The sequence below is a fragment of the Schistocerca piceifrons genome, chromosome X (assembly GCF_021461385.2).
Source record: "Schistocerca piceifrons isolate TAMUIC-IGC-003096 chromosome X, iqSchPice1.1, whole genome shotgun sequence".
NCBI classification, from domain to species: Eukaryota; Metazoa; Arthropoda; class Insecta; order Orthoptera; family Acrididae; genus Schistocerca; species Schistocerca piceifrons.
The window spans coordinates 243,817,113-243,841,510 of record NC_060149.1 but is presented as its reverse complement, the minus strand read 5'-3'; the positions used below and the strand labels follow the sequence as shown (position 1 = coordinate 243,841,510).

Sequence of the window (24,398 nt, the reverse complement as noted above, 5' to 3'; positions counted from 1 at the left end):
AACAAACCAGGCAATGCTTTGCAATTGCTAAATTCATATGGGAATTGGATATATGCCCTAAGCTCATTGCCCTTCCCTCTGCCCATCTCCTCCTTCCCCTCTCTTTATCCATCTCCTCCTCACTCTCTCCTCCATGCCTATGTCCCTAACTGCTCCACTGTCTCTCTCTTCCCAGGTCCTCCTTCCGTTCTCTTTTTCCATCTCCTCCTTCTTCTCTTCCCTGTCTACGTCCCTAACTGCTCCACACCTCTAACTGTCCATCTCTTCCTTCCACTCTCTATGTACATTTCTTGCCCCAACTTTCACTCTGTCCCCTTATCCCTCTCACTGACCTTGAGCCCTCATTATTTTTATTGCAAACAAAACCATCACTGGGAAGTAAGTAACTTAAAATGAATAGATAAACTAGTTGAGATGATTGGTATGTGGGGTATGAGAGAGTTCTCTCCAGTTGCTGAATCTGTGAAGATACTAGCTTCAATGACAATATTTCGTACAGTTTTAATTTGTGAATTGGTAGGATTAAGAAGTTTCAGACAATTCAGATTCTGTAGTACTATTCTAATCATAAACCGATAAGCCAAAAGTACACCTTTCCTGTCTTCTGTATAAATGACAGCAGGTAAAAAATAAATGAGCATATTTTTGAGTATACAGTTGTTGTTTGAAATTATATACAGGGTGTAGTGGGTATAAGTGCCGATATTTCTATTGGCCACTTGAGAACAGTGTACTGAACAACATTACATAAGTATTTACATCATTTGTAGACTAATAATTATAGCTATTACAAGTTTTATGTTTTTAGGTTGGTTAGTTCCTTCAAGTATGTGTGGCAAGAGCAAGCAATTAATCCTTATATTCCCGTGGGCAGCAGGGCTGGTGTTACAGTGTGGACATGTGGATGCAAAACAGTTAGTCTATACTGACAGGTGTAGTCCACTTAATGGTACAGTTACGACCATGCAAAAAACATCAGGTTCTTAAAGTTTATGACATGTTTGTGGGAGGACTGTTTGACACAGAGAAAAAAGTAACCAAAGCACTGATGTGTGTACATATGAAGGTACCACACACAAAAATATCTGCACTTATACCTGTTACACTTAGTATAAGGAGAAAGAATGTATTTGTGAAAATAATTTGTCTAATCGTTTGCATGATTTGCTAACTTAGTTGAAACTGACTGTAGGAAAGAAAATAGAACTGCACATTTTCACAGTACAGCACAGAATTTTCTGTCTTGCAGTAGGTTGTAACAGAAAACCTGTACAATGTCATTTAAAAAAAAATATAGCCTATGTCAGTCTGAATGTTCATTAGAGTATCATGTAAAAATTTGAAGTAAATTGCTCAAGAACTTTTCAAGACTTTTTGTAACAATGTTCCCCATTTATATCTTACATATATATTTATATATTGTATATATTAAGTAAATATACAGCCCATGTCTGTCTAAATGTTACTGAGTATTGTGTAAAATTCTGAAGTAAATCGGTCAAGAACTTTTTGAGATTTTTGATAATCACATTTCCATTTTGTAAACTACATACATATCTATATATTGTGTATATTAAAAAATATAAGTTTATATTTGTCCAAATTTACAGTAGAGTATCACATAAAAATTTTAAATGAACCAGTCAAGAATTTTCAAGGCTTTTGGTAAAATGTTTCCTCTTAATATATTACATATATATTTATATATTATATTTTAAAAATGTATTGCCTATGTCTGTCCAAATTTCATTAGAGTACCATGAAAAAATTTAAATCAAACTGTTCAAGAACTTTTCAAGATTTTTTGTAACAATGTTTCCCTTTTAACTATCTGAATGTTTGTTAGTAGTATCATGTAAAATTTAAAGTAGGTCACTTAAGAACTTTTTGAGACATTTGGTAACAACATTTCCCCTTTCTATTTTACATATATATTTGTATATTACGTTCCAGAGTAACATCAAGCATCAGCAATTTGGTCAAGAATGTTAGAGCAGAGAGGGCTGTGAAACAATGTCAGCCAATAGTTTGCTAACCGACCATTCTCTAGGACAATACCGAGACAGCAGTGGCCTCTAGGCAAAGAGAACATAAGCACTGCTCCACCTGGCCACAGCCCAGTTGAAGACTAGATATTCTACAAATGCTAAAGCAGCGACTTATGAGCTGTATTGTTTCATTTGTATTAGAAGTTGTATACACTGAAGAGACTTCTTAGTTGACTATCGCCAATTGCTTGCGACACACCATTGTAAATTACCAATGTTAACTATTGTGATTTATCTTAATGTAATAAAAATTCATTAATACGATTTGCTTGAGTTGTTGTCAAGCAATCGAAGAAAGCAGGTTTCCTAGGCATCCCACATTCGATGAGTAGCCAGGACAAAATACTGGCGGGGAGGAGGTCAACAGATTCCATAGCGACAACCCAGAGCCTAGCTGCCAGAAAGTTTCTTTTATGTTTTGCTGGCACCTTAATTCTCTCTTATCTTTTCTTTGCAAGGGTGTTAACATGCTTTAACAGTCTCTTATAGTTTTTTTTGCTAATCAGTATCTTCAAGTGGGCATTGCAGAAATTTTCTTTGCTTCTGCACTTATTTTTCTTGTTTGCCTTGTCTGTTTATTGCCTTTGTATCTTCAGATATGAGCAACTCATCTCACCCACCCCCTGCAGAGACATCTCAGCTGAAAGTGATAGATGCAACACAGATAATACAGATGTTTCAGTTTCAGACACAACAGATTGCATCTCTACTCAATAAGGTACAACAAATCATGGTGAATCAAATGAATGCAGAACAGCAGCCACCTACAGTAGCTTCATGTGCTATACTGCCTGTTCACTGATTTCATGAACAAGTAAAGGAAGGGCACGAGTGGTTGCAATGGTTTGAAGCCCAGGTAAATGTTTACAATGTACCAGGTACTGTGAAACTTCCCTATCTATTGTCCATGGTAGGTAGTGCAGTGTTTCACCTCATTCAGAAGTAATTTTCCTAATGCCACACCGAGTGAACTTTTGTATGAACAGGTTGTAGATTCACTAACTATCTATTACGACCAACAAGTGAATGTGGTAGCAGCTAGGTACCAATTCTTTTAATTGCAAGAAATGGTCAGAACAAACTTATTGTGATTGTGTAACAAATTTGCAGGGTATGATGAAATGCAAATTCAAATGTGCTTGTGGTGCTTTGTATTCACATGTTATGTTGCATGATGCGATTGTGTACAAAAGAACTGATGTCAGACTCAGAAAACAGATTTTGAAACAGTCCGATCCATCATTTCAGCACAAATTGTTGGGTTGAGTCATCTCTTGCTCACAACCAGCCCATTAGGTAGCAGCAGCTTGTGCGCACCATGCCACATAAACAATTCTCCATGCCCAGTAAGCAGCTCTCTAAACAGGCGAATGGAATTAAGTCATGCCCACTGTGCTATTCATGGCACAGATGCCAAGACTGCCCATCCTGGCAAGCTTGTGGCAAGAAAGGACATGTAGAATATGTATGTTTGCAACAGAACAAATGTAAGATTCTGCCCACTCACAAAAATCAGGTCACAAGGCCCATGTCAAACATGCAGTGTATTCAACACAAAAAGTATTAGCAAAACTAGCAAGCAAACAGTTTCTTGAGTGCTAAGTTGGTCCAACAAACTTTTTGTTCATTTGCCTCTTTGTGGAAAATGTGTGAAATTCCAGTTGGACACGGGTGCCTCTGTCACATTGCTGAATCGTAACACATATACATATGAACCATTAGGCTTCTCATGCCTATCTAAAACTATCTGGCAGCTGATGGCTTATAATGGACAAGACATTCTTGTTCTCAGAAAATGTACTTTACCTGCCATGTATTGCTCGCATACATGAACTGTAAATTTCATTGTGCTACACTCATGTGATTGTGAGAACATATTTGGTCTTGATTCTTTTGATTTGTTTGGCTTTAACATTCAGGACAATTTGTTGTCAGTGTCTGCATTCAATGAAAAAGACAGTGTAGGTAGCTTGCTGAAAGAATTCCCAGAACTCTTTTCTGAAAGTTTAGACAAGGCTAACAATTTTGTTTCACATATTACTGTGAAAGACAATGCTCAGACGAAATTTTGCCAGGCCAGAAATGTTCCCATTGCATTATGGGACAAAGTCACTGCTGAGCTTAAATAATTGCAAGATAGTGGAGCCATTGTGCCCATACAAGCTAGTCAATGGGCAAGTCCACTGGTTTTGCTCCCCAAACCTTCAGGTCGCATTCATCTCTGTGTTGAGTTTAAGCCTACAGTGAACCCATAATCTGTGATTGATATTTATCCATTGCCACACCCAGAAGATCTCATGGACAGATTAGATACTGGTCCCTACTTTTCAAAAATTGACTTGTGCGACGTGTATATTAAAATACCACTCAATGAAGAATCTCAAAAAGTGTGTTTTGTGAACACTCATTTGTGCTTGTTTAAATATTTGCATTTGCCTTTTGTTAGTGGTTCCCCAGTCACCATTTTCCAATGGTACTTGGAACAGCTGACCACTCAAGTACCAAACTGTTCAAACTATTTGGAATATAGTGTCATAGCAGGTCGTACACCTGAAGAACACACTGCAAATTTGCGTGCTTTGTTTCGTGTGTTATCTGGTGCAGGACTAAAGTGTAGACTGGACAAGTGTGATTTTTTTAAAACCTGTGTTACATTATTTTGGTCATGTCATAAATATTCAAGGTGTACATCCTCTTCAGTCACATTTGTTAGCCATAGGTGATTTTCCAGTTCCTTGCAGTGTCACGGAATTGCAGGCAGTTTTAGGGAAAATGAACAAGATATTTGGTTCATACCAAATGCTGCACAAATTGCAGCTCCACTGGATCACTTGCATTGCAAGAATGTCCCCTTTGTTTGGACAGATGGGTGTGAAGAAGCTTTTCAAAAACTTAAAGATGCATTGCTCAGTGACTGATTTTTTGGTCCACTTAAGATTCTGACAAACCAGTTTTATTGCAGGTTGATGCTTCCTCTTACAGAATCGGTGCAGTGCTTTCACACAGATTTGGTGATAGACAAGTCTACTGCTTTTGCATCAAAAGTGTTGTCCAAAGCTCAGTGTAACTATACACAAATAGAGAAAGATGCATTGGCTATTGTGTATGGTATCTGCAAATTCCACCACTATTTGTATGGCCAAAAATTCTACTTAGTAATGGATCACGAGCCATTGCAGTCCTTGTTTCATCTGATGAAACTGGTTCCTGTATGAACTGCCCAAAAATTGCAACAATGGGTTTTGTGTTGTCTCAATACCAGTAAGAGATTGTGAATCATCTTGACGGCTAAACATGGTAATGCAGGTGCACTTTCATGTCTTCCAATTGGCCCTGGCACAGGCTTTGACACTTCTGCTGCACCTTGTTGTCACATCAATGCTCAGGATTCTGAACTGCCTCAATCCATTCCACTAAACGATCAGAAAATTGCACAGGCCATGGAAGCTGATTCAGATTTGTACATTTTGCTAAAATACATTCGCACATCTTGGCCTTGTTCACTGCATAGCATAAAGAACTCTCTAGTGCACCAATACTTTGCACTTTGGCATAGCCTCGCTACAAAGTAAGGTGTGATTCTTGTTCAAAATGACAGTGGACAGTCATGTGTGTTGATCCCTAAAACTTTGCAAAAAGAAGTGTTGCAGTTACTTCACCAAGGACACTGGGGGATAGTTCGTATGAAGCAGTTAGTTCATCAACACTGTACTTGGCAGGATATGGACACCTAAATAGAATAGATGACATCACAGTGTCACACATATGCTCCACCACAACGTGTGCACACAGACTTTGCGGGACCTTTTTCAAGCACTCGTTGGTTGATTGTGGTTAACTCGTTTAGCAAATTTCCTTTTGCTGTGCCAGTGAACTTGAAAATCTCACGTAGAACAATTCAGGTGTTGTCCTCTATTTTTTTCCCCAAAGGATCACCTGAAATCACAGTGTCAGACAACAGTGCTCAGATCATGTCACATGAATTTGAAACATTCTGTGAATGCAATGGCATACAGCATCTAACTAGTACACCATTCCATACACAATCAAACGGTGAAGCGAAATGTTTTGTCAGAACCTTCAAGCAGCAGATAGCCAAACTTCGCACTGCACACACCAGCGATCAAGCATTGCAACTGTTTCTCACCTCCTTTCGTTCACATCCACAAGATGGACCATCGCCGGCAGAATTGCTTCACAACTGCCACCATCAGACACTGCTCCACCTGCTCCACCCTCCCCAGCATCCAGCACCAAATGTAGGCTGTAAGTATTGCTTCACACCACAAAATATTGTGTTTTATAGAGTTTTTAATGGCAGCAGATGGTGGGCATGAGGCAAGACCCTTTGTCGACTGAGAGCATGCATGAATCTCATTTCAGGCCCTGATGGATTGCAGCACTGACATCACAATCAAATTCGCCACTGTCATGTACATGGTGATCCTTCTGTATCTCTTCCTCCAGATCCATGGATCCCGAGGACAGCGCGCCCACAGCAGCTGCCAGAGGGTGTCATCACAGCACCACAGGATGACCTCATGGAGACGGAGCCTTCGCCACCTCCACCTCCTCTCGTCCTACTGATGGAGCTAGACCCACCCTCATCACAGCAGCTGACACCTTTGACATCTTGCTATGAGCCTCAGGAGGTGGATTTGTACCCTTCTCGTCATTTTCAGGAAGAAGTTTCCACCAGAGTGAAGGCCGGATTGCGGGGTACGACCGGAAGCCTATCATCCCCTGCAGTCAAAGCTTCTGGTACAGTGCAGCATCCACACTCCTGCCTCCCCTGCCATTGTCGAGCTCCCTATCAATGGTCCATCACTTTGGGGGAGGAATGTTCCGGTGTAATGTCAAGTGCTGGCATGTTGGTCAAGAATGTTTGAGCAGAGAGGGCTGTGAGACAATGTCAGCCAATAGTACACTGACTGACCCCTCTGTAGAATGACAGCAAGACAGCAGCAGCCTCTAGGTGAAGAGAACATAAGCATCACTCCTCCTGGCTGCAGTCCAGTTGAAGACTAGCCAGTCTGTGAATGCTACAGCAGCGACTTATGAACTGTATTGCTTCACTTGTATTAGGAGCTGTATGCCCTGAAGAGACTTCTTATTTGACTGTTGCCTATTGCTTGTGACACACCATTGTAAATTCCCAAAGTTAACTATTGTCATTTACCTTAACAGTGATAAAATTTCATTAATATGATTTGCTTGAATTGTTGTCTAGCAATCCAAGAATGCAGGTTCCTAGGCACCCCATAGTCAACGAGTATGCAGGACACAATATATTATATATTAAAAATGTACAGCCTATGTACATCCAAATGCTCGTTACAGTATCATGTAAAACTCTGAATTAAATCTTTCAAGAAGATTCAAGATTTCTGGTAACAACGTTAAACAATGACTTACCTTTTATAGTTAAAGATTAAGAGAACAAAGACTGAGCAGCCTAGAGCACCAGAATAATAAGAGGTAGAAGACATGAATGTGTCATATTGTGGGAACTAATGGACTGAGATTCATCAAGCACCAGAATAGTATTAAGGTTTTTTTGTCATTAGTTAAAAGCTTGTCAAAGTGAAACAAAGACTGTGCAGCCCTGAACATCAGAGAAATTAGATTATAAATTACCATTGTATATCACTCACATCTGTCTGTAACTGAATTACACATAAGTAACCACTACTGAAGACGAAATAGCCTTCTTATATAATAAAGATTAGTTCAGATGGACAGGAGTGACTTGTTGCATGTGCTGATTCTTGACTATTTTGAAACTTTGATTCAGTAACCACACCAATGTTTAACACACAAGGTATGTTTGCATAAGATACCTGGCCCAATTTTCAGCTGTACTGAAAACAAGTCAACAGACATTGCACAGCATTTATTCCTGAGTATTCTTTCACAGACCCTGAAGAAATTTCAGGTGTGACTCTGGAATACGTGATAGGGCTATCACTAACCATATTACATATGACAGAGAATATTAACTGCTGTCTCATACCTCAGACTTTTTACAGCTTATGTGGCTATCTCAAAGGAAATGTTATCTAATCACTTTAAATTTATCCAGTTAGAACTTCACAGGACATCAACATGTTTCACATATTGCCAGAGACCTCAAAATGGATATGAGTGTAAATTTGTGCATATTCAGAAAAGACCCTTTTTTCAGGATAGGGAGGACTGAAAGAAACCAAATTTTAAGAGAGATTAGGACTGAGACAAACCTTTAGTTTGAGAAAGAAACCAATAAACATAATTCTAGCTTATTACATCAGCATAAACAGCTATTGGTTAAGAATTTTCAACAATCAGCAGAAATTTCAACTCTACCCAATTTTAACTCAGTCAATGTGAAATGTCAGCTATCTTTATTGAATCAAAATATTCGAGGACTGAGAAATAAAATTAGTGAATTAATTGTCTGCATAGATGAATTAGAGTCCTCAAACACAGCTGACATAATCTGCCTCTCTGAACATCATGTGACCACTGGTATAGAACTTTTAAGTGTTACAGGATTTAGGTTAGCATCTCACTTTTGTAGGGCAGAAATACAGAAAGGAAGAGTTGCCACATTCATCAGGAACTGTCATAAATTTAAGAACATGTTGTTGTTGTGGTCTTCAGTCCTGAGACTGGTTTGATGCAGCTCTCCGTGCTACTCTATCCTGTGCAAGCTTCTTCATCTCCCAGTATCTACTGCAGCCTACATCCTTCTGAATCTGCTTAGTGTACTCATCTCTTGGTCTCCCTCTATGATTTTTACCCTCCACGCTGCCCTCCAGTACTAAATTGGTGATTCCTTGATGCCTCAGAACATGTCCTACCAACCAATCCCTTCTTCTAGTCAAGTTGTGCCACGAACTCCTCCCCAATTCTATTCAAGAACATAGACACATAAATTTTGCCTAGAACAGCATATGGAAGCATGTGCAACAGAAGTAGATTTTCACAAAAAATCCTTCATAATATTAAGTGTATATCGAGCACCTGCAGGTAACTTTAATCTGTTCGTAAGCCACCTTGAAGCTGTACTGGCCCATTTAACAACCAAAAACAAAGAAATAGTGATTGCTGGTGATTTCAATGTCCATTTCCTTAAAGACTCTCCTAATAAGAACTTATTTGAGTTAATAACACTATCATTCAATGTAATTCCCACTGTAAAGTTTCTCACTAGGGTAGCCCATTGCTCACAAACAGCCATTGATAAAACCTTTATGATAAAACCTTTATAGAAAAGTCCAATGAACAAAATTATATTACAATACCAATAGTCAATGGCCTCTCAGACCATGACATGCAGTTCTTTCTGTTAAATGTTAATACTGAACAGGATATAAAATCTGTTAAATCTGAGCTCAAGAGGGTAATCAACAAGCCAAAAATTAATTATTTTAGGACACTCCTCAGAGACATTCACTGGACGGATGTTTACAATATTAAAGACTGTAATATGAACATAAAAGCAAATATATTACAAGGAAAAGATAGTCATATCAGATAACAAAATAAAGACAATATGGTATATAGTGAAGGAAGAGACTGGTAGAACCAGACATGAAGAGGGACAAATAGCATTAAGAGTAAATGATACATTGGTGACAGATGTGTATAGTGTTGCAGAACTTCTTGACAAACATTTTATAACTGTTACTGAAAAGATTGGATTGTCAGGTTCTGTAGATGCTGCTATGGAATACCTCATACCAGACATTTCAAGTAACTTCCATAATATGAATCTGACCCTCACTACCCCAACAGAAGTAATGTTCATCATAAAATATTTAAAATCAAAAACATGTAGTGGGTATCATGAAATATCAACAAAGTTAATTAAAGAATGTGATTCTGATTTAAGTTCCATATTAAGCTATCTGTGTAACCAGTCGTTTATCAGTGAAATATTTCCTGAATAGTTGAAATATGCTGTAGTTAAGCCACTGTTTAAGAAGGGAGATAAAGAAATAGCATCAAATTTCCATCCAATTTTAATTTTGCCAGCATTCTCAAAAATTTTAGAGAAGGTAATGTACAATCAGCTTTATAACCATCTTATCACAAATAACATACTGTCAAAGTCATAGTTCGGATTTCTAAGGGGTTCTGATACTAAGAAGGCTATCTACACTTACAGTGCAAATGTACTTAATTCATTAGACAAAACATTGCAGGCAACTGGTATGTTTTGTGATCTGTCAAAGGCATTTGACTGTGTAAATCACAATATCCTTTTAATTAAATTAGAATATTATGGTGTAACAGGAAATGCTGCAAAATGATTCAAATCTTATATCTCTGGCAGGAAACAAAGGGTATTATTAGGAAAGAGACATGATAAAGATATCAGGCATCATCCAACTGGGAAATAATTACATGTGGGGTCCCACAAGGTTGCATCTTAGGGCCCTTACTTTTTCTTGTGTATATCAATGGCCTTTCATCAGTAACATTACCAGATGTCAAGTCTTTTTGTTTGCCGATGATACAAACATTGCAATAAATAGTAAATCAAGTGTAGTCTTAGAAAGATCAGCTAATAAAATATTTGTGGACATTAATCACTGGTTCCTATCCAATTCTTTGTCACTAAACTTTGGGGGGGAAAAAAAAAAAAAAAAAAAAAAAAAAAAAAAAAAAAAAAAAAAAAAAAAAAAAAAAAACTACATGCCGTGCAGAAATTGTGAGGGGTGTCCTACAGGTATATGCCTAACATTAACATATGATGACAAGCAGATAGAAGAAGTGGACAGTGTTAAATTCTTGGGATTACAGCTTGATAATAAATTCAACTGGGAGGACCACACCACAGAACTGCTGAAGCATCTTAACAAATCTCTATTTGCAATGCAAATTGTGTCAGCACATAGGGGGTATAAAAATGAAAAAGCTGGCATACTATGCTTACTTTCATTCCATAATGTGGTATGGGATTATTTTTTGGGGTAATTCATCAAGCCAAGCTAAAGTTTTCTGAGCACAAAAACGTGCAATAAGAGTTATATGTGGTGTGAACTCAAAAACATCCTGCAAAAACCTGTTTAGGAACTAGGGATACTAACTACTGCTTCCCAATATATTTATTCCTTAATGAAATTTGTCATTAAAAATATGTCACTTTTTCGAAACCGACAGCTCAATTCATGGAATCAATACTAGAAATAAAGAATAATCTTCACAAGGATTTAAAGGCACTTACTCTTGTACAAAAAGGTGTGCATTATTCAGGAACACACATTTTCAATAACTTGCCAGCAGTCATAAAAAGCTTAACAACCAATGAAATTCAGTTTAAGAGAAGCCTAAAGGATTTATTGGTGGCCAACTCCTTCTACTCCATTGATGAATTTCTCAGTAGAACCAACGAAATGGTGCAGAAGTTAGATTGTACAATCTAACTTCTGCACCACTTCAGTGCAGTAAGTGTTCATTGTAAATAAGTATTGCAGTAGTTGTAATACATGTTTATTACCTTATAAATAAATAAAAAAATTATTTTAAATTCAGTGCATTAGTGTCTGTAAAATTATTCTTTCATATAGTGTTCATTAAAAAAAATGACGATCATTCCACTTGGGACCTGTGGAAGGTACATTGGCTTATTTGTTTCAGTTGTAAATATTTGTCATGTATTATTGTTTTTCTGACATGTTCTACATCCTGGAGGACCTCCTCACTATGGATCAGTTGGAATGAAAGTAAGTCTAATCTAATCTAATGAAATGTGAAACCATATTAGCCTTTGAGGATATTATTAATGGAAGAAAGGCCCATTTGATCTGAATGTCCTACCACTGTCAACATCATTACAGATATAATAAAATGGGAGTAATCAATACTCATATTTAAGGAGCCATCTAAATAACTGCTTGAAGGGATTTGTAGAAACATCCAAAATCTTAAATCAGGATGGCAAAATCCAAATTTGAATCTCGCCACTCCTGAACATAAACCCTGTCTCTTAACCACCATGCCAGTTTCCTTTGTATGATTAATGAATCACATGTGAACTCAATCATACACTGTGAAATAAAATGTATTTATCACAGTTTATTGCTGGAGAGTCCTCAAAAGAACCATGTCAATCCATGTCTCAAGAAAAATTCAGTTTAGCCAGGAGATCAGTGAGATTATGTGACTGTTTCTAGTTCTCAACTTGTTTCCATTTATCCCACAAACTGGCACACACAGCCCTTGATGTGTGGTCTGAGGGAGACAAACTTTGTCATAACATGCATTCAGAATTCAAGGAGCACTTGCTGAAAACATCTATGAAGCTAAAAAGCACAAATAACATTCTTCATAAGCTCTGTGACACAAGTTGGCGATCGTCAGCAGACACTCTTTGAATATCAGTGCTCAGACTGGTGAACCCAACAGCAGATTACTGTGTTCCATATGTGAAAAAGATAGATGTACTACTTAACGACCGAGCGAGGTGGCGCAGTGGTTAGCACACTGGACTCGCATTCGGGAAGATGACAGTTCAATCCCGTCTCCAGCCATCCTGATTTAGGTTTTCCGTGATTTCCCTAAATCATTTCAGGCAAATGCCAGGATGGTTCCTTTGAAAGGGCATGGCCGATTTCCTTCCCCCATCCTTCCCTAACCCGAGGTTGTGCTCCGTCTCTAATGACCTCGGACCTCGTTGTTGACGGGACGTTAAAAAAAACACTAACCTAACCTAACCTACTTAACGAACCCATGCACACTGTTAGTCAATACAATTTACTCTGACATATTGGTTACCTATCTTGATTCACATTTCACTTCCTGATATCAGATAGATGAGTGCCTACTGTGTGAATGTCACAAGATTGTTGATAACCCCAACCTTTCAATATTCAATGAGTTATTCTTTGTGGAGTGAAGAAGATTAAGATCAAGGCATCTAACTCTTATCACAGCCAAGATTCTTGCTGAAGATGAATTCATTACTGTCAATGAGTGGAAATGCTGCTGACAACAAAACTGTTCTCCACAATACTTAAAACTGTCCTGCATCCACAAGAAACTCCCTGGATTTGAGCAGCCTTGGACAATTTAGGCTATACTGGATTGCATTCAAATGGGTAGTATAAGATGTGCAGACATTCTCCACAAATGAGGGAAATCCTTGTTACTGTTGTGTCTAGACAAGAGAGCCTAGACACAATGAGAGGAAGCCGAAAGGCATGCGCTTAAACTCACGCAGGCTGGCGTGAGGTCTGAAACAGGATACGTAATGAATGCTATAAAGAAAAGTACGTAGCTTCTGGAATACTTAACTTTAATCCACATTTGTAGAACATCGCTCTTGATGATACATTAATAGAATCTCAATATCAATTGAATACGGCGCCTTGCTAGGTCGTAGCGAATGTAGCTGAAGGCTATGCTAACTATCGTCTCGGCAAATGAGAGCATAGTTGTCAGTGAACCATTGCTATGAACGTCGGCTGTACAACTGGGGCGAGTGCCAGGACGTCTCTCTAGACCTGCCGTGTGGTGGCGCTCGGTCTGCAATTACTGACAGTGGCGACACGCGGGTCCGGCGTATACTAATGGAACACGGCCGATTTAAAGCTACCACCTAGCAAGTGTGGTGTCTGGCGGTGACACCACAGTTACCATCTGAGACTGTGGTGCAGAAAAAAAGACATTTCCAGATGTGATATTAACCACATGCAGACATGCCCATAGGGATCCTTTCAAAGATTTCCTGACCGTGATGAGTGGAGTAATAAACAATATAAAAGATCTTGACATTCACCTATAACTATTGCCATTTATATTATATTATGTTGGAGAGATATGTTTGAGTGTTGTATGTAGTAGATTAGCAATCTTTTATAAGTATGATATTAAAAGAGAATACTGAATGCTTAAAAAGAGACATCAAGTATTATCAAAAGTCTGTTTAATCCACAGTATTTCTATGAAATTCTGAATGAATGGAGCTGTATACACGCAAAAGAAGAGCACACTATCTCCTTTAATCCACTACACAACACTCCGAGAGGATCAGCAAGGATAAAATTACAGCACAATCAAAGCCATATAAGCTGTCAATCTTCCCGTTCTTCATTCTTGAATAGAAAGAAATTCTAATGTGCTGTAGGATAAAAAGTAATTTATAAAGAATATTAGCAGAATATACACACAGAGAATGCAGCGTAAGATCATTGACTCATCCTACCCAAAAAATCGAGATACTACCGAGAAATGTAACACTTACAACATCAAAACACTTCCAAATATAAAGAAGGACAACAGTCAGATATAGAATCTGTAACTCATTGCAGATCTAGAGTTCAACTATAACATACTCATCATTGGTGCATTACCAGAAGAGTCATATAGGCATAACCGTGGCAGAGCATAAACCTGTGACAACTGACATCCAATTAGTATCCAATGGATTCCAGTTTCGTTAATCAAGACATGTTACATAAAATTTGGGAGAGGCTCATTAATAGCATGTTATTCTCTGAACCTACACAGAAATTACCACCACTGCAAATAACTAAAATCCTAAACTTACACAATGAATGAAGTTCACTCATCTTGCTTTCTGAATTTTCATTCTTGGGGTAAGCTTGCTACATTCAAATAAATCTAGTTGAATAGTTGAAGTAACAGATAGTTTAATACAGTTTCAATGATGTGGTTATAGGAAATTATGAAGATACATTGGAGTGTACTATAGTTTATGACAGTAGAAAAAAAAATCATCTAGCAAATATACATAGCCTGACAAAAAATGTAAAGCACCCAGAACATATGGTCAGATGTCAGTTTAACTTCATACACATACACACCATCATTGGGTACATAAACAATTAGAGGTGCAATTCTCTGTGACAAGTAGAACAGCAACCGGAGAGCATTAGTGTTATTTTTGTTTAGTAGTGTCATCAAGCCTGGTAGGGAGACATGAACAACATCTAATATTCAGTGATCACTGTTACCATGGAGATGCTGTGTACTTGGGTGGGACAGCATTATCAGCATCTGATAGAATTTTAAAGGGGCCTCATTGTTTGTCTCTATTTGGCCACCTGGTTGAATCATGCAATTTCCAGATTTCTGGGGCATTCATATGTGACAGTGACCCAATATTGGACAACACGTGAATGTGAGAGCAGGCATACTCAGTGTTATGGTTCCTGTTGACCACATCTGGCCATCTCAGGGGAGATTTGTCATATTGTGCATCAAGCACATTGTAACTCCTTCACATTTGTACCTGCCACCTGAGAATTAGTAATCAAGTCCATGCAATATTCTGTGTCATCCTGCATCACTGGTTGGAGAGTGGTAGCTGCAGGACTGGGAATTACCATCCCATGTGTAGGCTGCCATTAACACCACAGCACAAACTGCTATGATTGTGGTCATACCATGATGAGGAACCATGGACTACTGTTGAATGGTGTTGCCAAGTGCTCAGCAATGATTCATTATTCAGCACTACCATGAATGACCACTGTCAGTGAGTATGGTGGTGACATGGGTATCAGTACCATTCTTCCAAAGCTTTGGAGAGGCAACAAGATGTTTCTTCTGGTGCCTTAAGGTGTGGAGCCATTTGGTAGCGACTGAGGGAATTCTGACAGCCAATGTTATGCCAAGAACTTCCTGCATCCTCACATGTTGCCTCTATTATGACAGTATCATAGCACCATTTCACAACAGGACAGTGCACATCCACACATAACAAGTGTCTCAATGAAGTGTCTATGTAATATTTAGGTGCACAAATAAGATCACCACATCTGTTCCAAATAGAACATGAGGGAGATGTCAACTCCATCCCAAAATCAGTATTAAGGACCAGTTACAACAGTCATGGGCAGCATGCCTCAGGAGAGGATACAATGGCTTTATGCCTCATTCCCAACTGAATCAGAACATGCATTCACACCAGAGGGGGTGCAATGTTGTACTGATAAATGGGCTAATACTATCAAGTTCTTTGTAAATTTGAGTTAATTTTGTAATCACTGCAATAAAATCACAACCATCTCAACCCATGAAGTTTCGTTTTGTTTACTCTTCCCATTAGGGTGCTTCACGTTTTGGTCAGGCACTGTAGTTCAATACAGAAATTGTCACAACATCTTGAAACTTCTGCAATTTTTGGTTTACGTAAGAAAAATATTAACAGTCTAAATTGCAATTTAGACACTTACTATTTATTCATAAATATAGCTGAACCAAAAAAACCTGTTACAGAGAAAATAAGAACACAGGATAAATTAAAATACTTTATATGTGATTTTATGCAATTACTGAATTACTAAATTAACTCTTAAATTAATATTTTCTTAATTGCAGAACTGAAAAAGCTGATTTATATAAAATAAAGTGCCAAGCACTACACAGGCAACTACTGCTACTTACAAGAGCTGCAGCTGATGCTGATAGGCAAGACTGTTTATCTGTAGCAAGCTGCGTCGTGCATTCAAACTGCCAAACATAAGAAATTAACACAAGAAAAATAGTTTTCATTCTCAGTTATGCATTTACTTAAGTAATAAAAATATAGGATGCAGTGTGTGTCATAACAAATTAGTGCATACTCATGTTAAGCGTATGTACAACTACAAATTCTAATAAGATGGTAATAAAATTTCATTTATTATTCATTCAAAAATAATATGAAAATGTATTTGGAAATACATGTCTTTTTCAATGGTTGTGTTTTGAGAATCACTCTAAGGCATGCATCAGTTTGAAGAACATTACTCCTAATGTGGCCTCACACTGCACTATATCTACAAATGTAGTGCTGCACAGAATACCATACAATACTTGTTGCAGTTTTATTCAGGTTCTAGCATCTTTCACTTGGAGATGGTCTTAGAAAGAACCCATGCAAAAATTGTTAGGTTCCAAAGATAGCTATTTTCATTTAAAAGAAAACAGTTGTAATCAGGTATAGTCATTTGTAATGAAAAACAGTCAACACACATGTTCTTTGCTTTGAATCTTCACACTGATAGCTTTTCTTTGTTCCATAAATAAATAAAATAATGATGACCATAGTTCTCAAATTTTTATTAAATTTAGGTGGTAGATACAAATAGTTCAACTATCAGCAGTGCTATAGAACAAAATACACATTTAAATGTTATAAAAATTGCTACCAGTGTAGAATTACATTACAAAACTCAATGCAGAGTGTCACTGAGAATAGAACACATTCATCTACTTAAAATGTAAGCACTTTACTCAAATTACAATACCTACTTTAGATACTGTTTTATTACTACCTTCTGAATAAAAATGTACCAAACCGCTTTTTGTGTGTGTCAAGGAGGGAGGAAAAGGGGTATGCTTCACATACTGACACTCATTTATATATGCTTTAGGTATAAGAAATATAAGCTTAATTTAATACTGTATCACTACACAGTATTATATATGCATTCATACAACTAGGCAGGAGCAGTAGAAAAACTTCATTCACTTGCAAGGAACCACTAGCTCACAGAACATTTCATTTTGTCAAAAGAACTTCAGTCATTAGTATAGAATACTACAGAGCTCTCAGTACATTTAACTTTTTTGTTACATATTTCAATAGTAAATGTTTGATTATAAGAACATTATGTAATGTGTAAATGACACAAACACGTTGACATCAGTGGACATTGTAATACAACTAGACTGGCTGTATTTTTGCATCTACATATGAACGCAATTTATTCACTTATGATAATATCTGGTGAGTATTTGGCATGTGATATAAAAGATACACTTATTATGGATTGTGATGTAACCCAGATCCTTGACACCTTAGCAACAATATACAGGGTGGAGAAAAACTGTGTCACAAACTTTTAACTCTCAATAGCGGATGCCAGTAGGAACCAAAATTACTAATCTTGTGTAGGTCGACAGTGCACCACTTTTAAACTACGGAAACTTGGTGCCATGTACTCCGATTAGCCATGGGATTGCCCTGTTGCCGTTTGTCAGTTGACGGGCAGTGTTACAGTTGTTGGTTCACACAAAAACATCCCTCACCCCGTCAATGCCCCAATGTGATAGCACAAGTGCCGATAAGATTTTGCTGTTTGTCTCCACCTCACCTCCTTTAAGCAAACAATGTGCTAGCTACAAAAAATTTTGTAAAAGACTTTCTGCATGTGAACTAACAGCTGTTGACGGATTTTTTCCCGATACGCACTACCATCGAGCATGCAGGCCGCCTTGGATACATCGCGATCTACAGCAGGCAAAGCATTCACCGTCATGCGTTGTCCAGAGCATCTAACCGATTGGAGCACATGGTGCCAAGTTTCCATAGTTTAGAAATTGTGCACTGTCGACCTACAAAACATTAGTAATTTCAGTTCCTACTGGCTTCAGCTATCCGGGGTTAAAATATTGTGACACTGTTTTTCTCCACCCTGTATAATTATACTCTACAGCCTCCTTTCTTTTTCTTTCTCTAGCACACATTTCTCGAAAAAAAAGTGGTAATAGTCACAACAAGTAATGTCCATTCTACCGATTTAAAATTTGTTTTAGTGACAGCTGTTTATTTCTCCTTCACAATCTGATCTACAGTAATTGCAGCCATAGGTACTACCCCCTTGTTGTATAGTTTACCAGTGTAGACTGGTTAGAAGGAAGAGGAATTAGCACAGGGTTAAAAAAGTTAGCAGGTACAGAAGACAGCAATTATTGAAGTAAAACTGGTACTTTTATTTCAGAAAAATGATTCCAAAATGAAATACAGTGTAATAAAGTTGTAAAAGGTCAGCTCTTTCTCAAGCTGCAGCAGACATAGATGTGAAAAAGGACAACAGAAACAACAGCTTTCAGAATGACAGAATCCTTTTTCCAGCAAGAGAAAAAAGAACTGGAGAAAGTAGAGCTATTTTGTGAGAGTGTAAGTCATCATAGATCAAGATACAGCAGGACAGAGAAAGTTTCAGACATTTTTATTAATGTACAATTTTGCTACTGCCATATGTGTTGATGTTTTATTTAGAGATAATGTCCTCTGCACTATAAATACATTCTATGTTGACAAACAGGGTCAGTAATACTGTTACATCTACATGGATACTCTGCAAATCACATTTAAGTGTCTGGCAGAGGGTTCATTGAACCACCTTCAGACTAATTCTCAATTATTCCAACCTCACAGAATGCGCCGAAAAAACGAAAGCCTATATCTTACCATGAAAGCTCTGATTTCCCTTATTTTATAATAATGGTCATTTCTCCCAATGTAGGTTGATGCCAACAAAATATTTTTGCATCTGGAGGAGAAAGTTGGTGAGAAGATTCTGCCACAATGAAAAACGCCAAATCCTGTATCATGTCTGTGATACTCTCTCCCCTATTTCTCAATAATACAAAACATGCAGCTCTCTTTGAACTTTCTCAGTGTACTGAAAGAACTCCAGGAATCATACACAGGCATCCATGATGTGTGTGTGTGTGTGTGTGTGTGTGTGTGTGTGTGTGTGTGTGGGAGGGGGAGGGGAGGATTGGAAGGGGGGGAAGAAGAGAGAGAGAGAGAGAGAGAGAGAGAGAGAGAGAGAGAGAATTGCAGCTGGAGTATCTACATCTACATCCATACTCCGCAAGCCACCTGACGGTGTGTGGCGGAGGGTACCTTGAGTACCTCTATCGGTTCTCCCTTCTATTCCAGTCTCGTATTGTTCATGGAAAGAAAGGTTGTCCGTATGCCTCTGTGTGGGCTCTAATCTCTCTGATTTTATCCTCATGGTCTCTTCGCGAGATATACATAGGAGAGAGCAATATACTGCTTGACTCCTCGGTGAATGTATGTTCTCGAAACTTCAACAAAAGCCCGTACCGAGCTACTGAGCGTCTCTCTTGCAGAGTCTTCCACTGGAGTTTATCTATCATCTCCATAACACTTTCGCGATTACTAAATGATCCTGTAATGAAGTGCGCTGCTCTCCGTTGGATCTTCTCTCTTTCTTCTATCGACCCTATCTGGTACAGATCCCACACCGGTGAGCAGTATTCAAGCAGTGGGTGAACAAGTGTCCTGTAACCTACTTCCTTCATTTTCGGACTGCATTTCCTTAGGATTCTTCCAGTGAATCTCAGTCTGGCACCTGCTTTACCGACGATTAATTTTATATGGTCAATCCATTATAAATTGCTCCTAATGCCTACTCCCAGATAATTTATGGAACTAACTGCTTCCAGTTGCTGACCTGCTATATTGTAGCTAAATGATAAAGGATCTTTCTTTCTATGTATTCACAGCACATTACACTTGTCTACATTGAGATTCAATTGCCATTCCCTGCACCATGTGTCAATTTGTTGCAGATCCTCCTGCATTTCAGTACAATTTTCTATTGTTACTACCTCTTGATATACTACAGCAACATCCAAAAAAAGCCCCAGTGAACTTCTGACGTTATCCACAGGGTCATTTATATATACTGTGAATATCAATGGTCCTGCAACACTTCCCTGCGGCACACCTGAAATCATTCTTACTTCGTAAGACTTCTCTCCATTGAGAATGACATGCTGCATTCTGTTATTTAGGAACTCTTCAATCCAATCACACAATTTGTCTGACAGTCCATATGCTCTTACTTTGTTCATTAAACGACTGTGGGGAACTGTATCAAACGCCTTGTGGAAGTCAAGAAACATGGCATCTGCCTGGGGACCTGTGTCTATGGCCCTCTGAGTCTCGTGGACAAATAGCGCGAGCTGGGTTTCACACGATCGTCTTTTTCGAAACCTATGCTGATACCTACAGAGTAGATTTCTAGTCTCCAGAAAAGTCATTATACTCGAACATAATGTGTGTTCCAAAATTCTACAACTGATCGACATTAAGAGATATAGGTCTCTAGTTTTGCACATCTGTTCGACATCCTTCTTGAAAATGGGGATGACCTCTGCCCTTTTCCAATATTTTGGAATGCTACGCTCTTCTAGAGACCTATGGTACACCGCTGTAAGAAGGGGGGGGGCAAGTTCCTTCGCGTACTCTGTGTAAAATCAAACTGGTATCCCATCAGGTCCAGTGGCCTTTCCTCTTCTGAGTGATTTTAATTGTTTTTCTATCCCTCTGTCATCTATTTAGAAGATGTTAAGTCCCATAGTGCTCAGAGCCAAGCCATCTATTTAGATATCTGCCATTTTCTCATCTGTGTGACGATCTAGAGAAGGAACTACAGTGCAGTCTTCCTCTGTGAAACAGCTTTGGAAAAAGACATTTAGTATTTCGGCCTTTAGTCTGTCATCCTCTGTTTCAGTACCATTTTGGTCACAGAGTGTCTGGACATTTTGTTTTGATCCACCTACTGCTTTCACATAAGACCAAAATTTCTTAGGATTTTCTGCCAAGTCAGTACATAGAACTTTACTTTTGAATTCATTGAACGCCTCTCGCATAGCCCTCCTCACACTACATTTCGCTTCAGGTAATTTTTGTTTGTCTGCAAGGCTTTGGCTATGTTTATGTTTGCTGTGAAGTTCCCTTTGCTTCCATAGCAGTTTTCTAACTCGGTTGTTGTACCACGGTGGCTCTTTTCCATCTCTTATGATCTTGCTTGGTACATACTAATCTAATGCATATTGTACGGTGGTTTTGAACTTTGTCCACTGATCCTCAACACTATCTGTACTTGAGATAAAACTTTTGTGTTGAGCCATCAAGTACCCTGAAATCTGCTTTTTGTCACTTTTGCTAAACAGAAAAATCTTCCTACAATTTTTAATATTCCTATTTACAGCTGAAATCACTAATGCTGTAACCACTTTATGATCACTGATTCCCTGTTCTACGTTAACTTTTTCAAATAGTTCAAGTCTGTTAGTCACCAGAAGGTCTAATAAGTTATCGCCATGAGTCGGTTCTCTGTTTAACTGCTCAAGGTAGTTTTCAGATAATGCACTTAAAAAAATTTCACTGGATTCTTTGTCCCTTCCACCTGTTATAAAAGTTTGAGTCTCCCAGTCTATATGTGGTAAATTAAAATCTCCACCCAAAACTGTAACATGGTCGGGAAATCTACTCAAAATATTTTCCAAATTTTCCTTCAGGTGTTCTGCCACAACAGCTGCTGAGCCAGGGGGCCTATAGAGACATCCAATTACCATGTTTGAGCCTGCTTTAACCATGACCTTCACCCAAATTATGGGAGGAGCAGAGAGGAAACGAGATTAAATGGAAACTGCTTTGGTTCAGAGAGAATGTGGCATGATGAGAGAGGCAGGGGAAAATAAAACAATATGAAGATGGATGGGACACAAGAGAAAGATGAAGTAGACAAAGACAATGGAGATGAAGTGAAGAAGTAGAGTAAAAGGGCAAGGTAATGGCAAGTGAGATATCAGTGTAAACTAGTTACAATGAAGGGGAATCAGCACGGGGTTAAAAAGCTAAGAGGTAGGGAGAAGCAACAAGTTGAGGGGATGCAAAAGATATGGGAAAGAGACTAGGCTTTGAAGGAGACAAAGAGAGAGAGTGGAGGGAAGATAGTGGGAGTGGTGGACAATCGCAGAGAAATAAATATAAGATGAAAATAATAATAAGAATTATGTACATCAAAATAAAAGTATTGTGAAAGAGAGTTAAGGACACACAAGCAAGGATTCTTTTTTTTGTGGGGAAGGGATAGGTGAGGTTAGGAAGATGTATTATATTTTAACAAATCAGAGTCACACCTGTTAAGCAGTCCAGTTAAAATCTGGATCTGGAGTAAAACAGTTATAATTACTTTGTTTTACTGTGATTTGTTCACATTTTTTACATCATTTTCCTAATTAGGAAAGGCACTTTGGGATAAAGTTTTTTTTAAATACTCAGTAATGCGAAGGCCTGTGTAACATTGCCTACAGTATTATCTTTTCTCATGATCCATATGGCAGCTTCTGCTTGTAAAGAAATTAGGCAAGCTTGTTTACACTTGCAAATATATCTGCAGGATGTGTATCTTTATATCATTTCATTCAACTCCTCCTCCTGGCATCAACTGCTTTGCTACTCAATCAGCAAAAAAGTGCTACTGCAATGATTTTTAAACTTACTAGTGCTGTGGATAACTTACAAATACTCTCTCTCTCTCTCTCTCTCTCTCTCGCTCTCTCTCTCTCTGTCTCTCTCTCTCGCTCTCTCTCTCTCTCTCTCTCTCTCTCTCACACACACACACACACACACACACACACACACACACACACACACACACACACACACATATCTCTCTCTCTCACACACACACACACACACACACACACTGTTGTGACTCGCCGATCATTCAAAGCGCCGCCGTGCAATTACGCGCGTCCTCTACATGCAGCGCTGTCTGCCAGCCATGCAGCAGCTGTGCCACCTAAGCGGCCAGCCGAGCAGCGGCCGCTAGACTGGGACTCAGTGCTCATTCGAATGTTAACATGTGCACATGTCTTGCTTGTCCACTTACTCTGTGATTTATATGTGTTGTGTCGTTCTGAAATATATGTGTTCAACTTGACGTTATAACAATTGGCGACAAGGTAGTGGATTTTTCCTTTTCACCGTTGACCCACAGGTTTCCATGGCTACTGTTGAGCAACTATTGCAAAGTCTCCTTGAACAGCAAACACTTCTAACAGCAGCGATTCACGATTTCATTGCGGCGTCAAATGCGGGGCATTTCTCGTCGTTGGCTATACCTACTTTTCCTCCTTACGACGAGACGGCGGAAGACTGGTCTGATTATGAAAAACGTCTTCGACAGCACTTCTTAGCATTTCATGTCACGGACAAACAACCATGTAAGTCTCTGTTCCTTTCCTGGATTTCACCTCAAATGTATCGGTTGTTGTCGCAATTGGATCCTTTGAAGGATCCTGCATCTTTGCCCTTTGCTGAAATGTGCTCACTTCTGTCTGTCTATTTTCAAAAGCAAACACATGTGATAGCCTGTCGTGTTGCCTTTTATCGTTGTCAAAAACAGCCGCATCAATCCTATCGCGCTTGGCTGCTGAACTTCATGGCCTCAGTCGAAAGTGTCAATTTGTTACTGACATTCACAAAGAATCCTACGCCGATTCCATGGTACGGGATGCTATTATTCGGTTGGCGCCCGACAAAGAAGTTCGGCAACGTGCCCTTCAGTTGGCAAATCCGACTCTTGATGAAGTTCTCTCCATTGTGCAGTCTTTTGAAATTTCTCGCGGCGCTGGGGTACAAATCGAGGCGTGGGGTGATGTCGGGGAAATACAACCTCTGTGCGCTGTTGACGACGCGGGCGGTGCATCCCCGTCGGCCGACGTGGCCGCAGTGCGCTCCCACACGCAGCCTTGGCCTAACCGTAAACAACCCACTAAGAAACTGCAGCAAAACCC

General features: G+C 38.8%; 1 protein-coding gene across 2 annotated transcripts in view; it reads right to left on the bottom strand.

The window, feature by feature from the left end:
• The window catches only part of LOC124721387, a 254,236-nt gene that overhangs the window by 66,935 nt on the left and 162,903 nt on the right, over positions 1 to 24,398 (bottom strand). The window contains exon 6 of one of the 2 annotated variants that reach the window (XM_047246323.1): positions 16,449 to 16,514. The exons of the other annotated variant lie outside the window; for it this stretch is intronic. Within the exon in view, the coding sequence (XP_047102279.1) occupies positions 16,449 to 16,514 (66 nt within the window). The remainder of the gene's footprint in view (positions 1 to 16,448; positions 16,515 to 24,398) is intronic. 2 annotated transcript variants of the gene reach the window in all.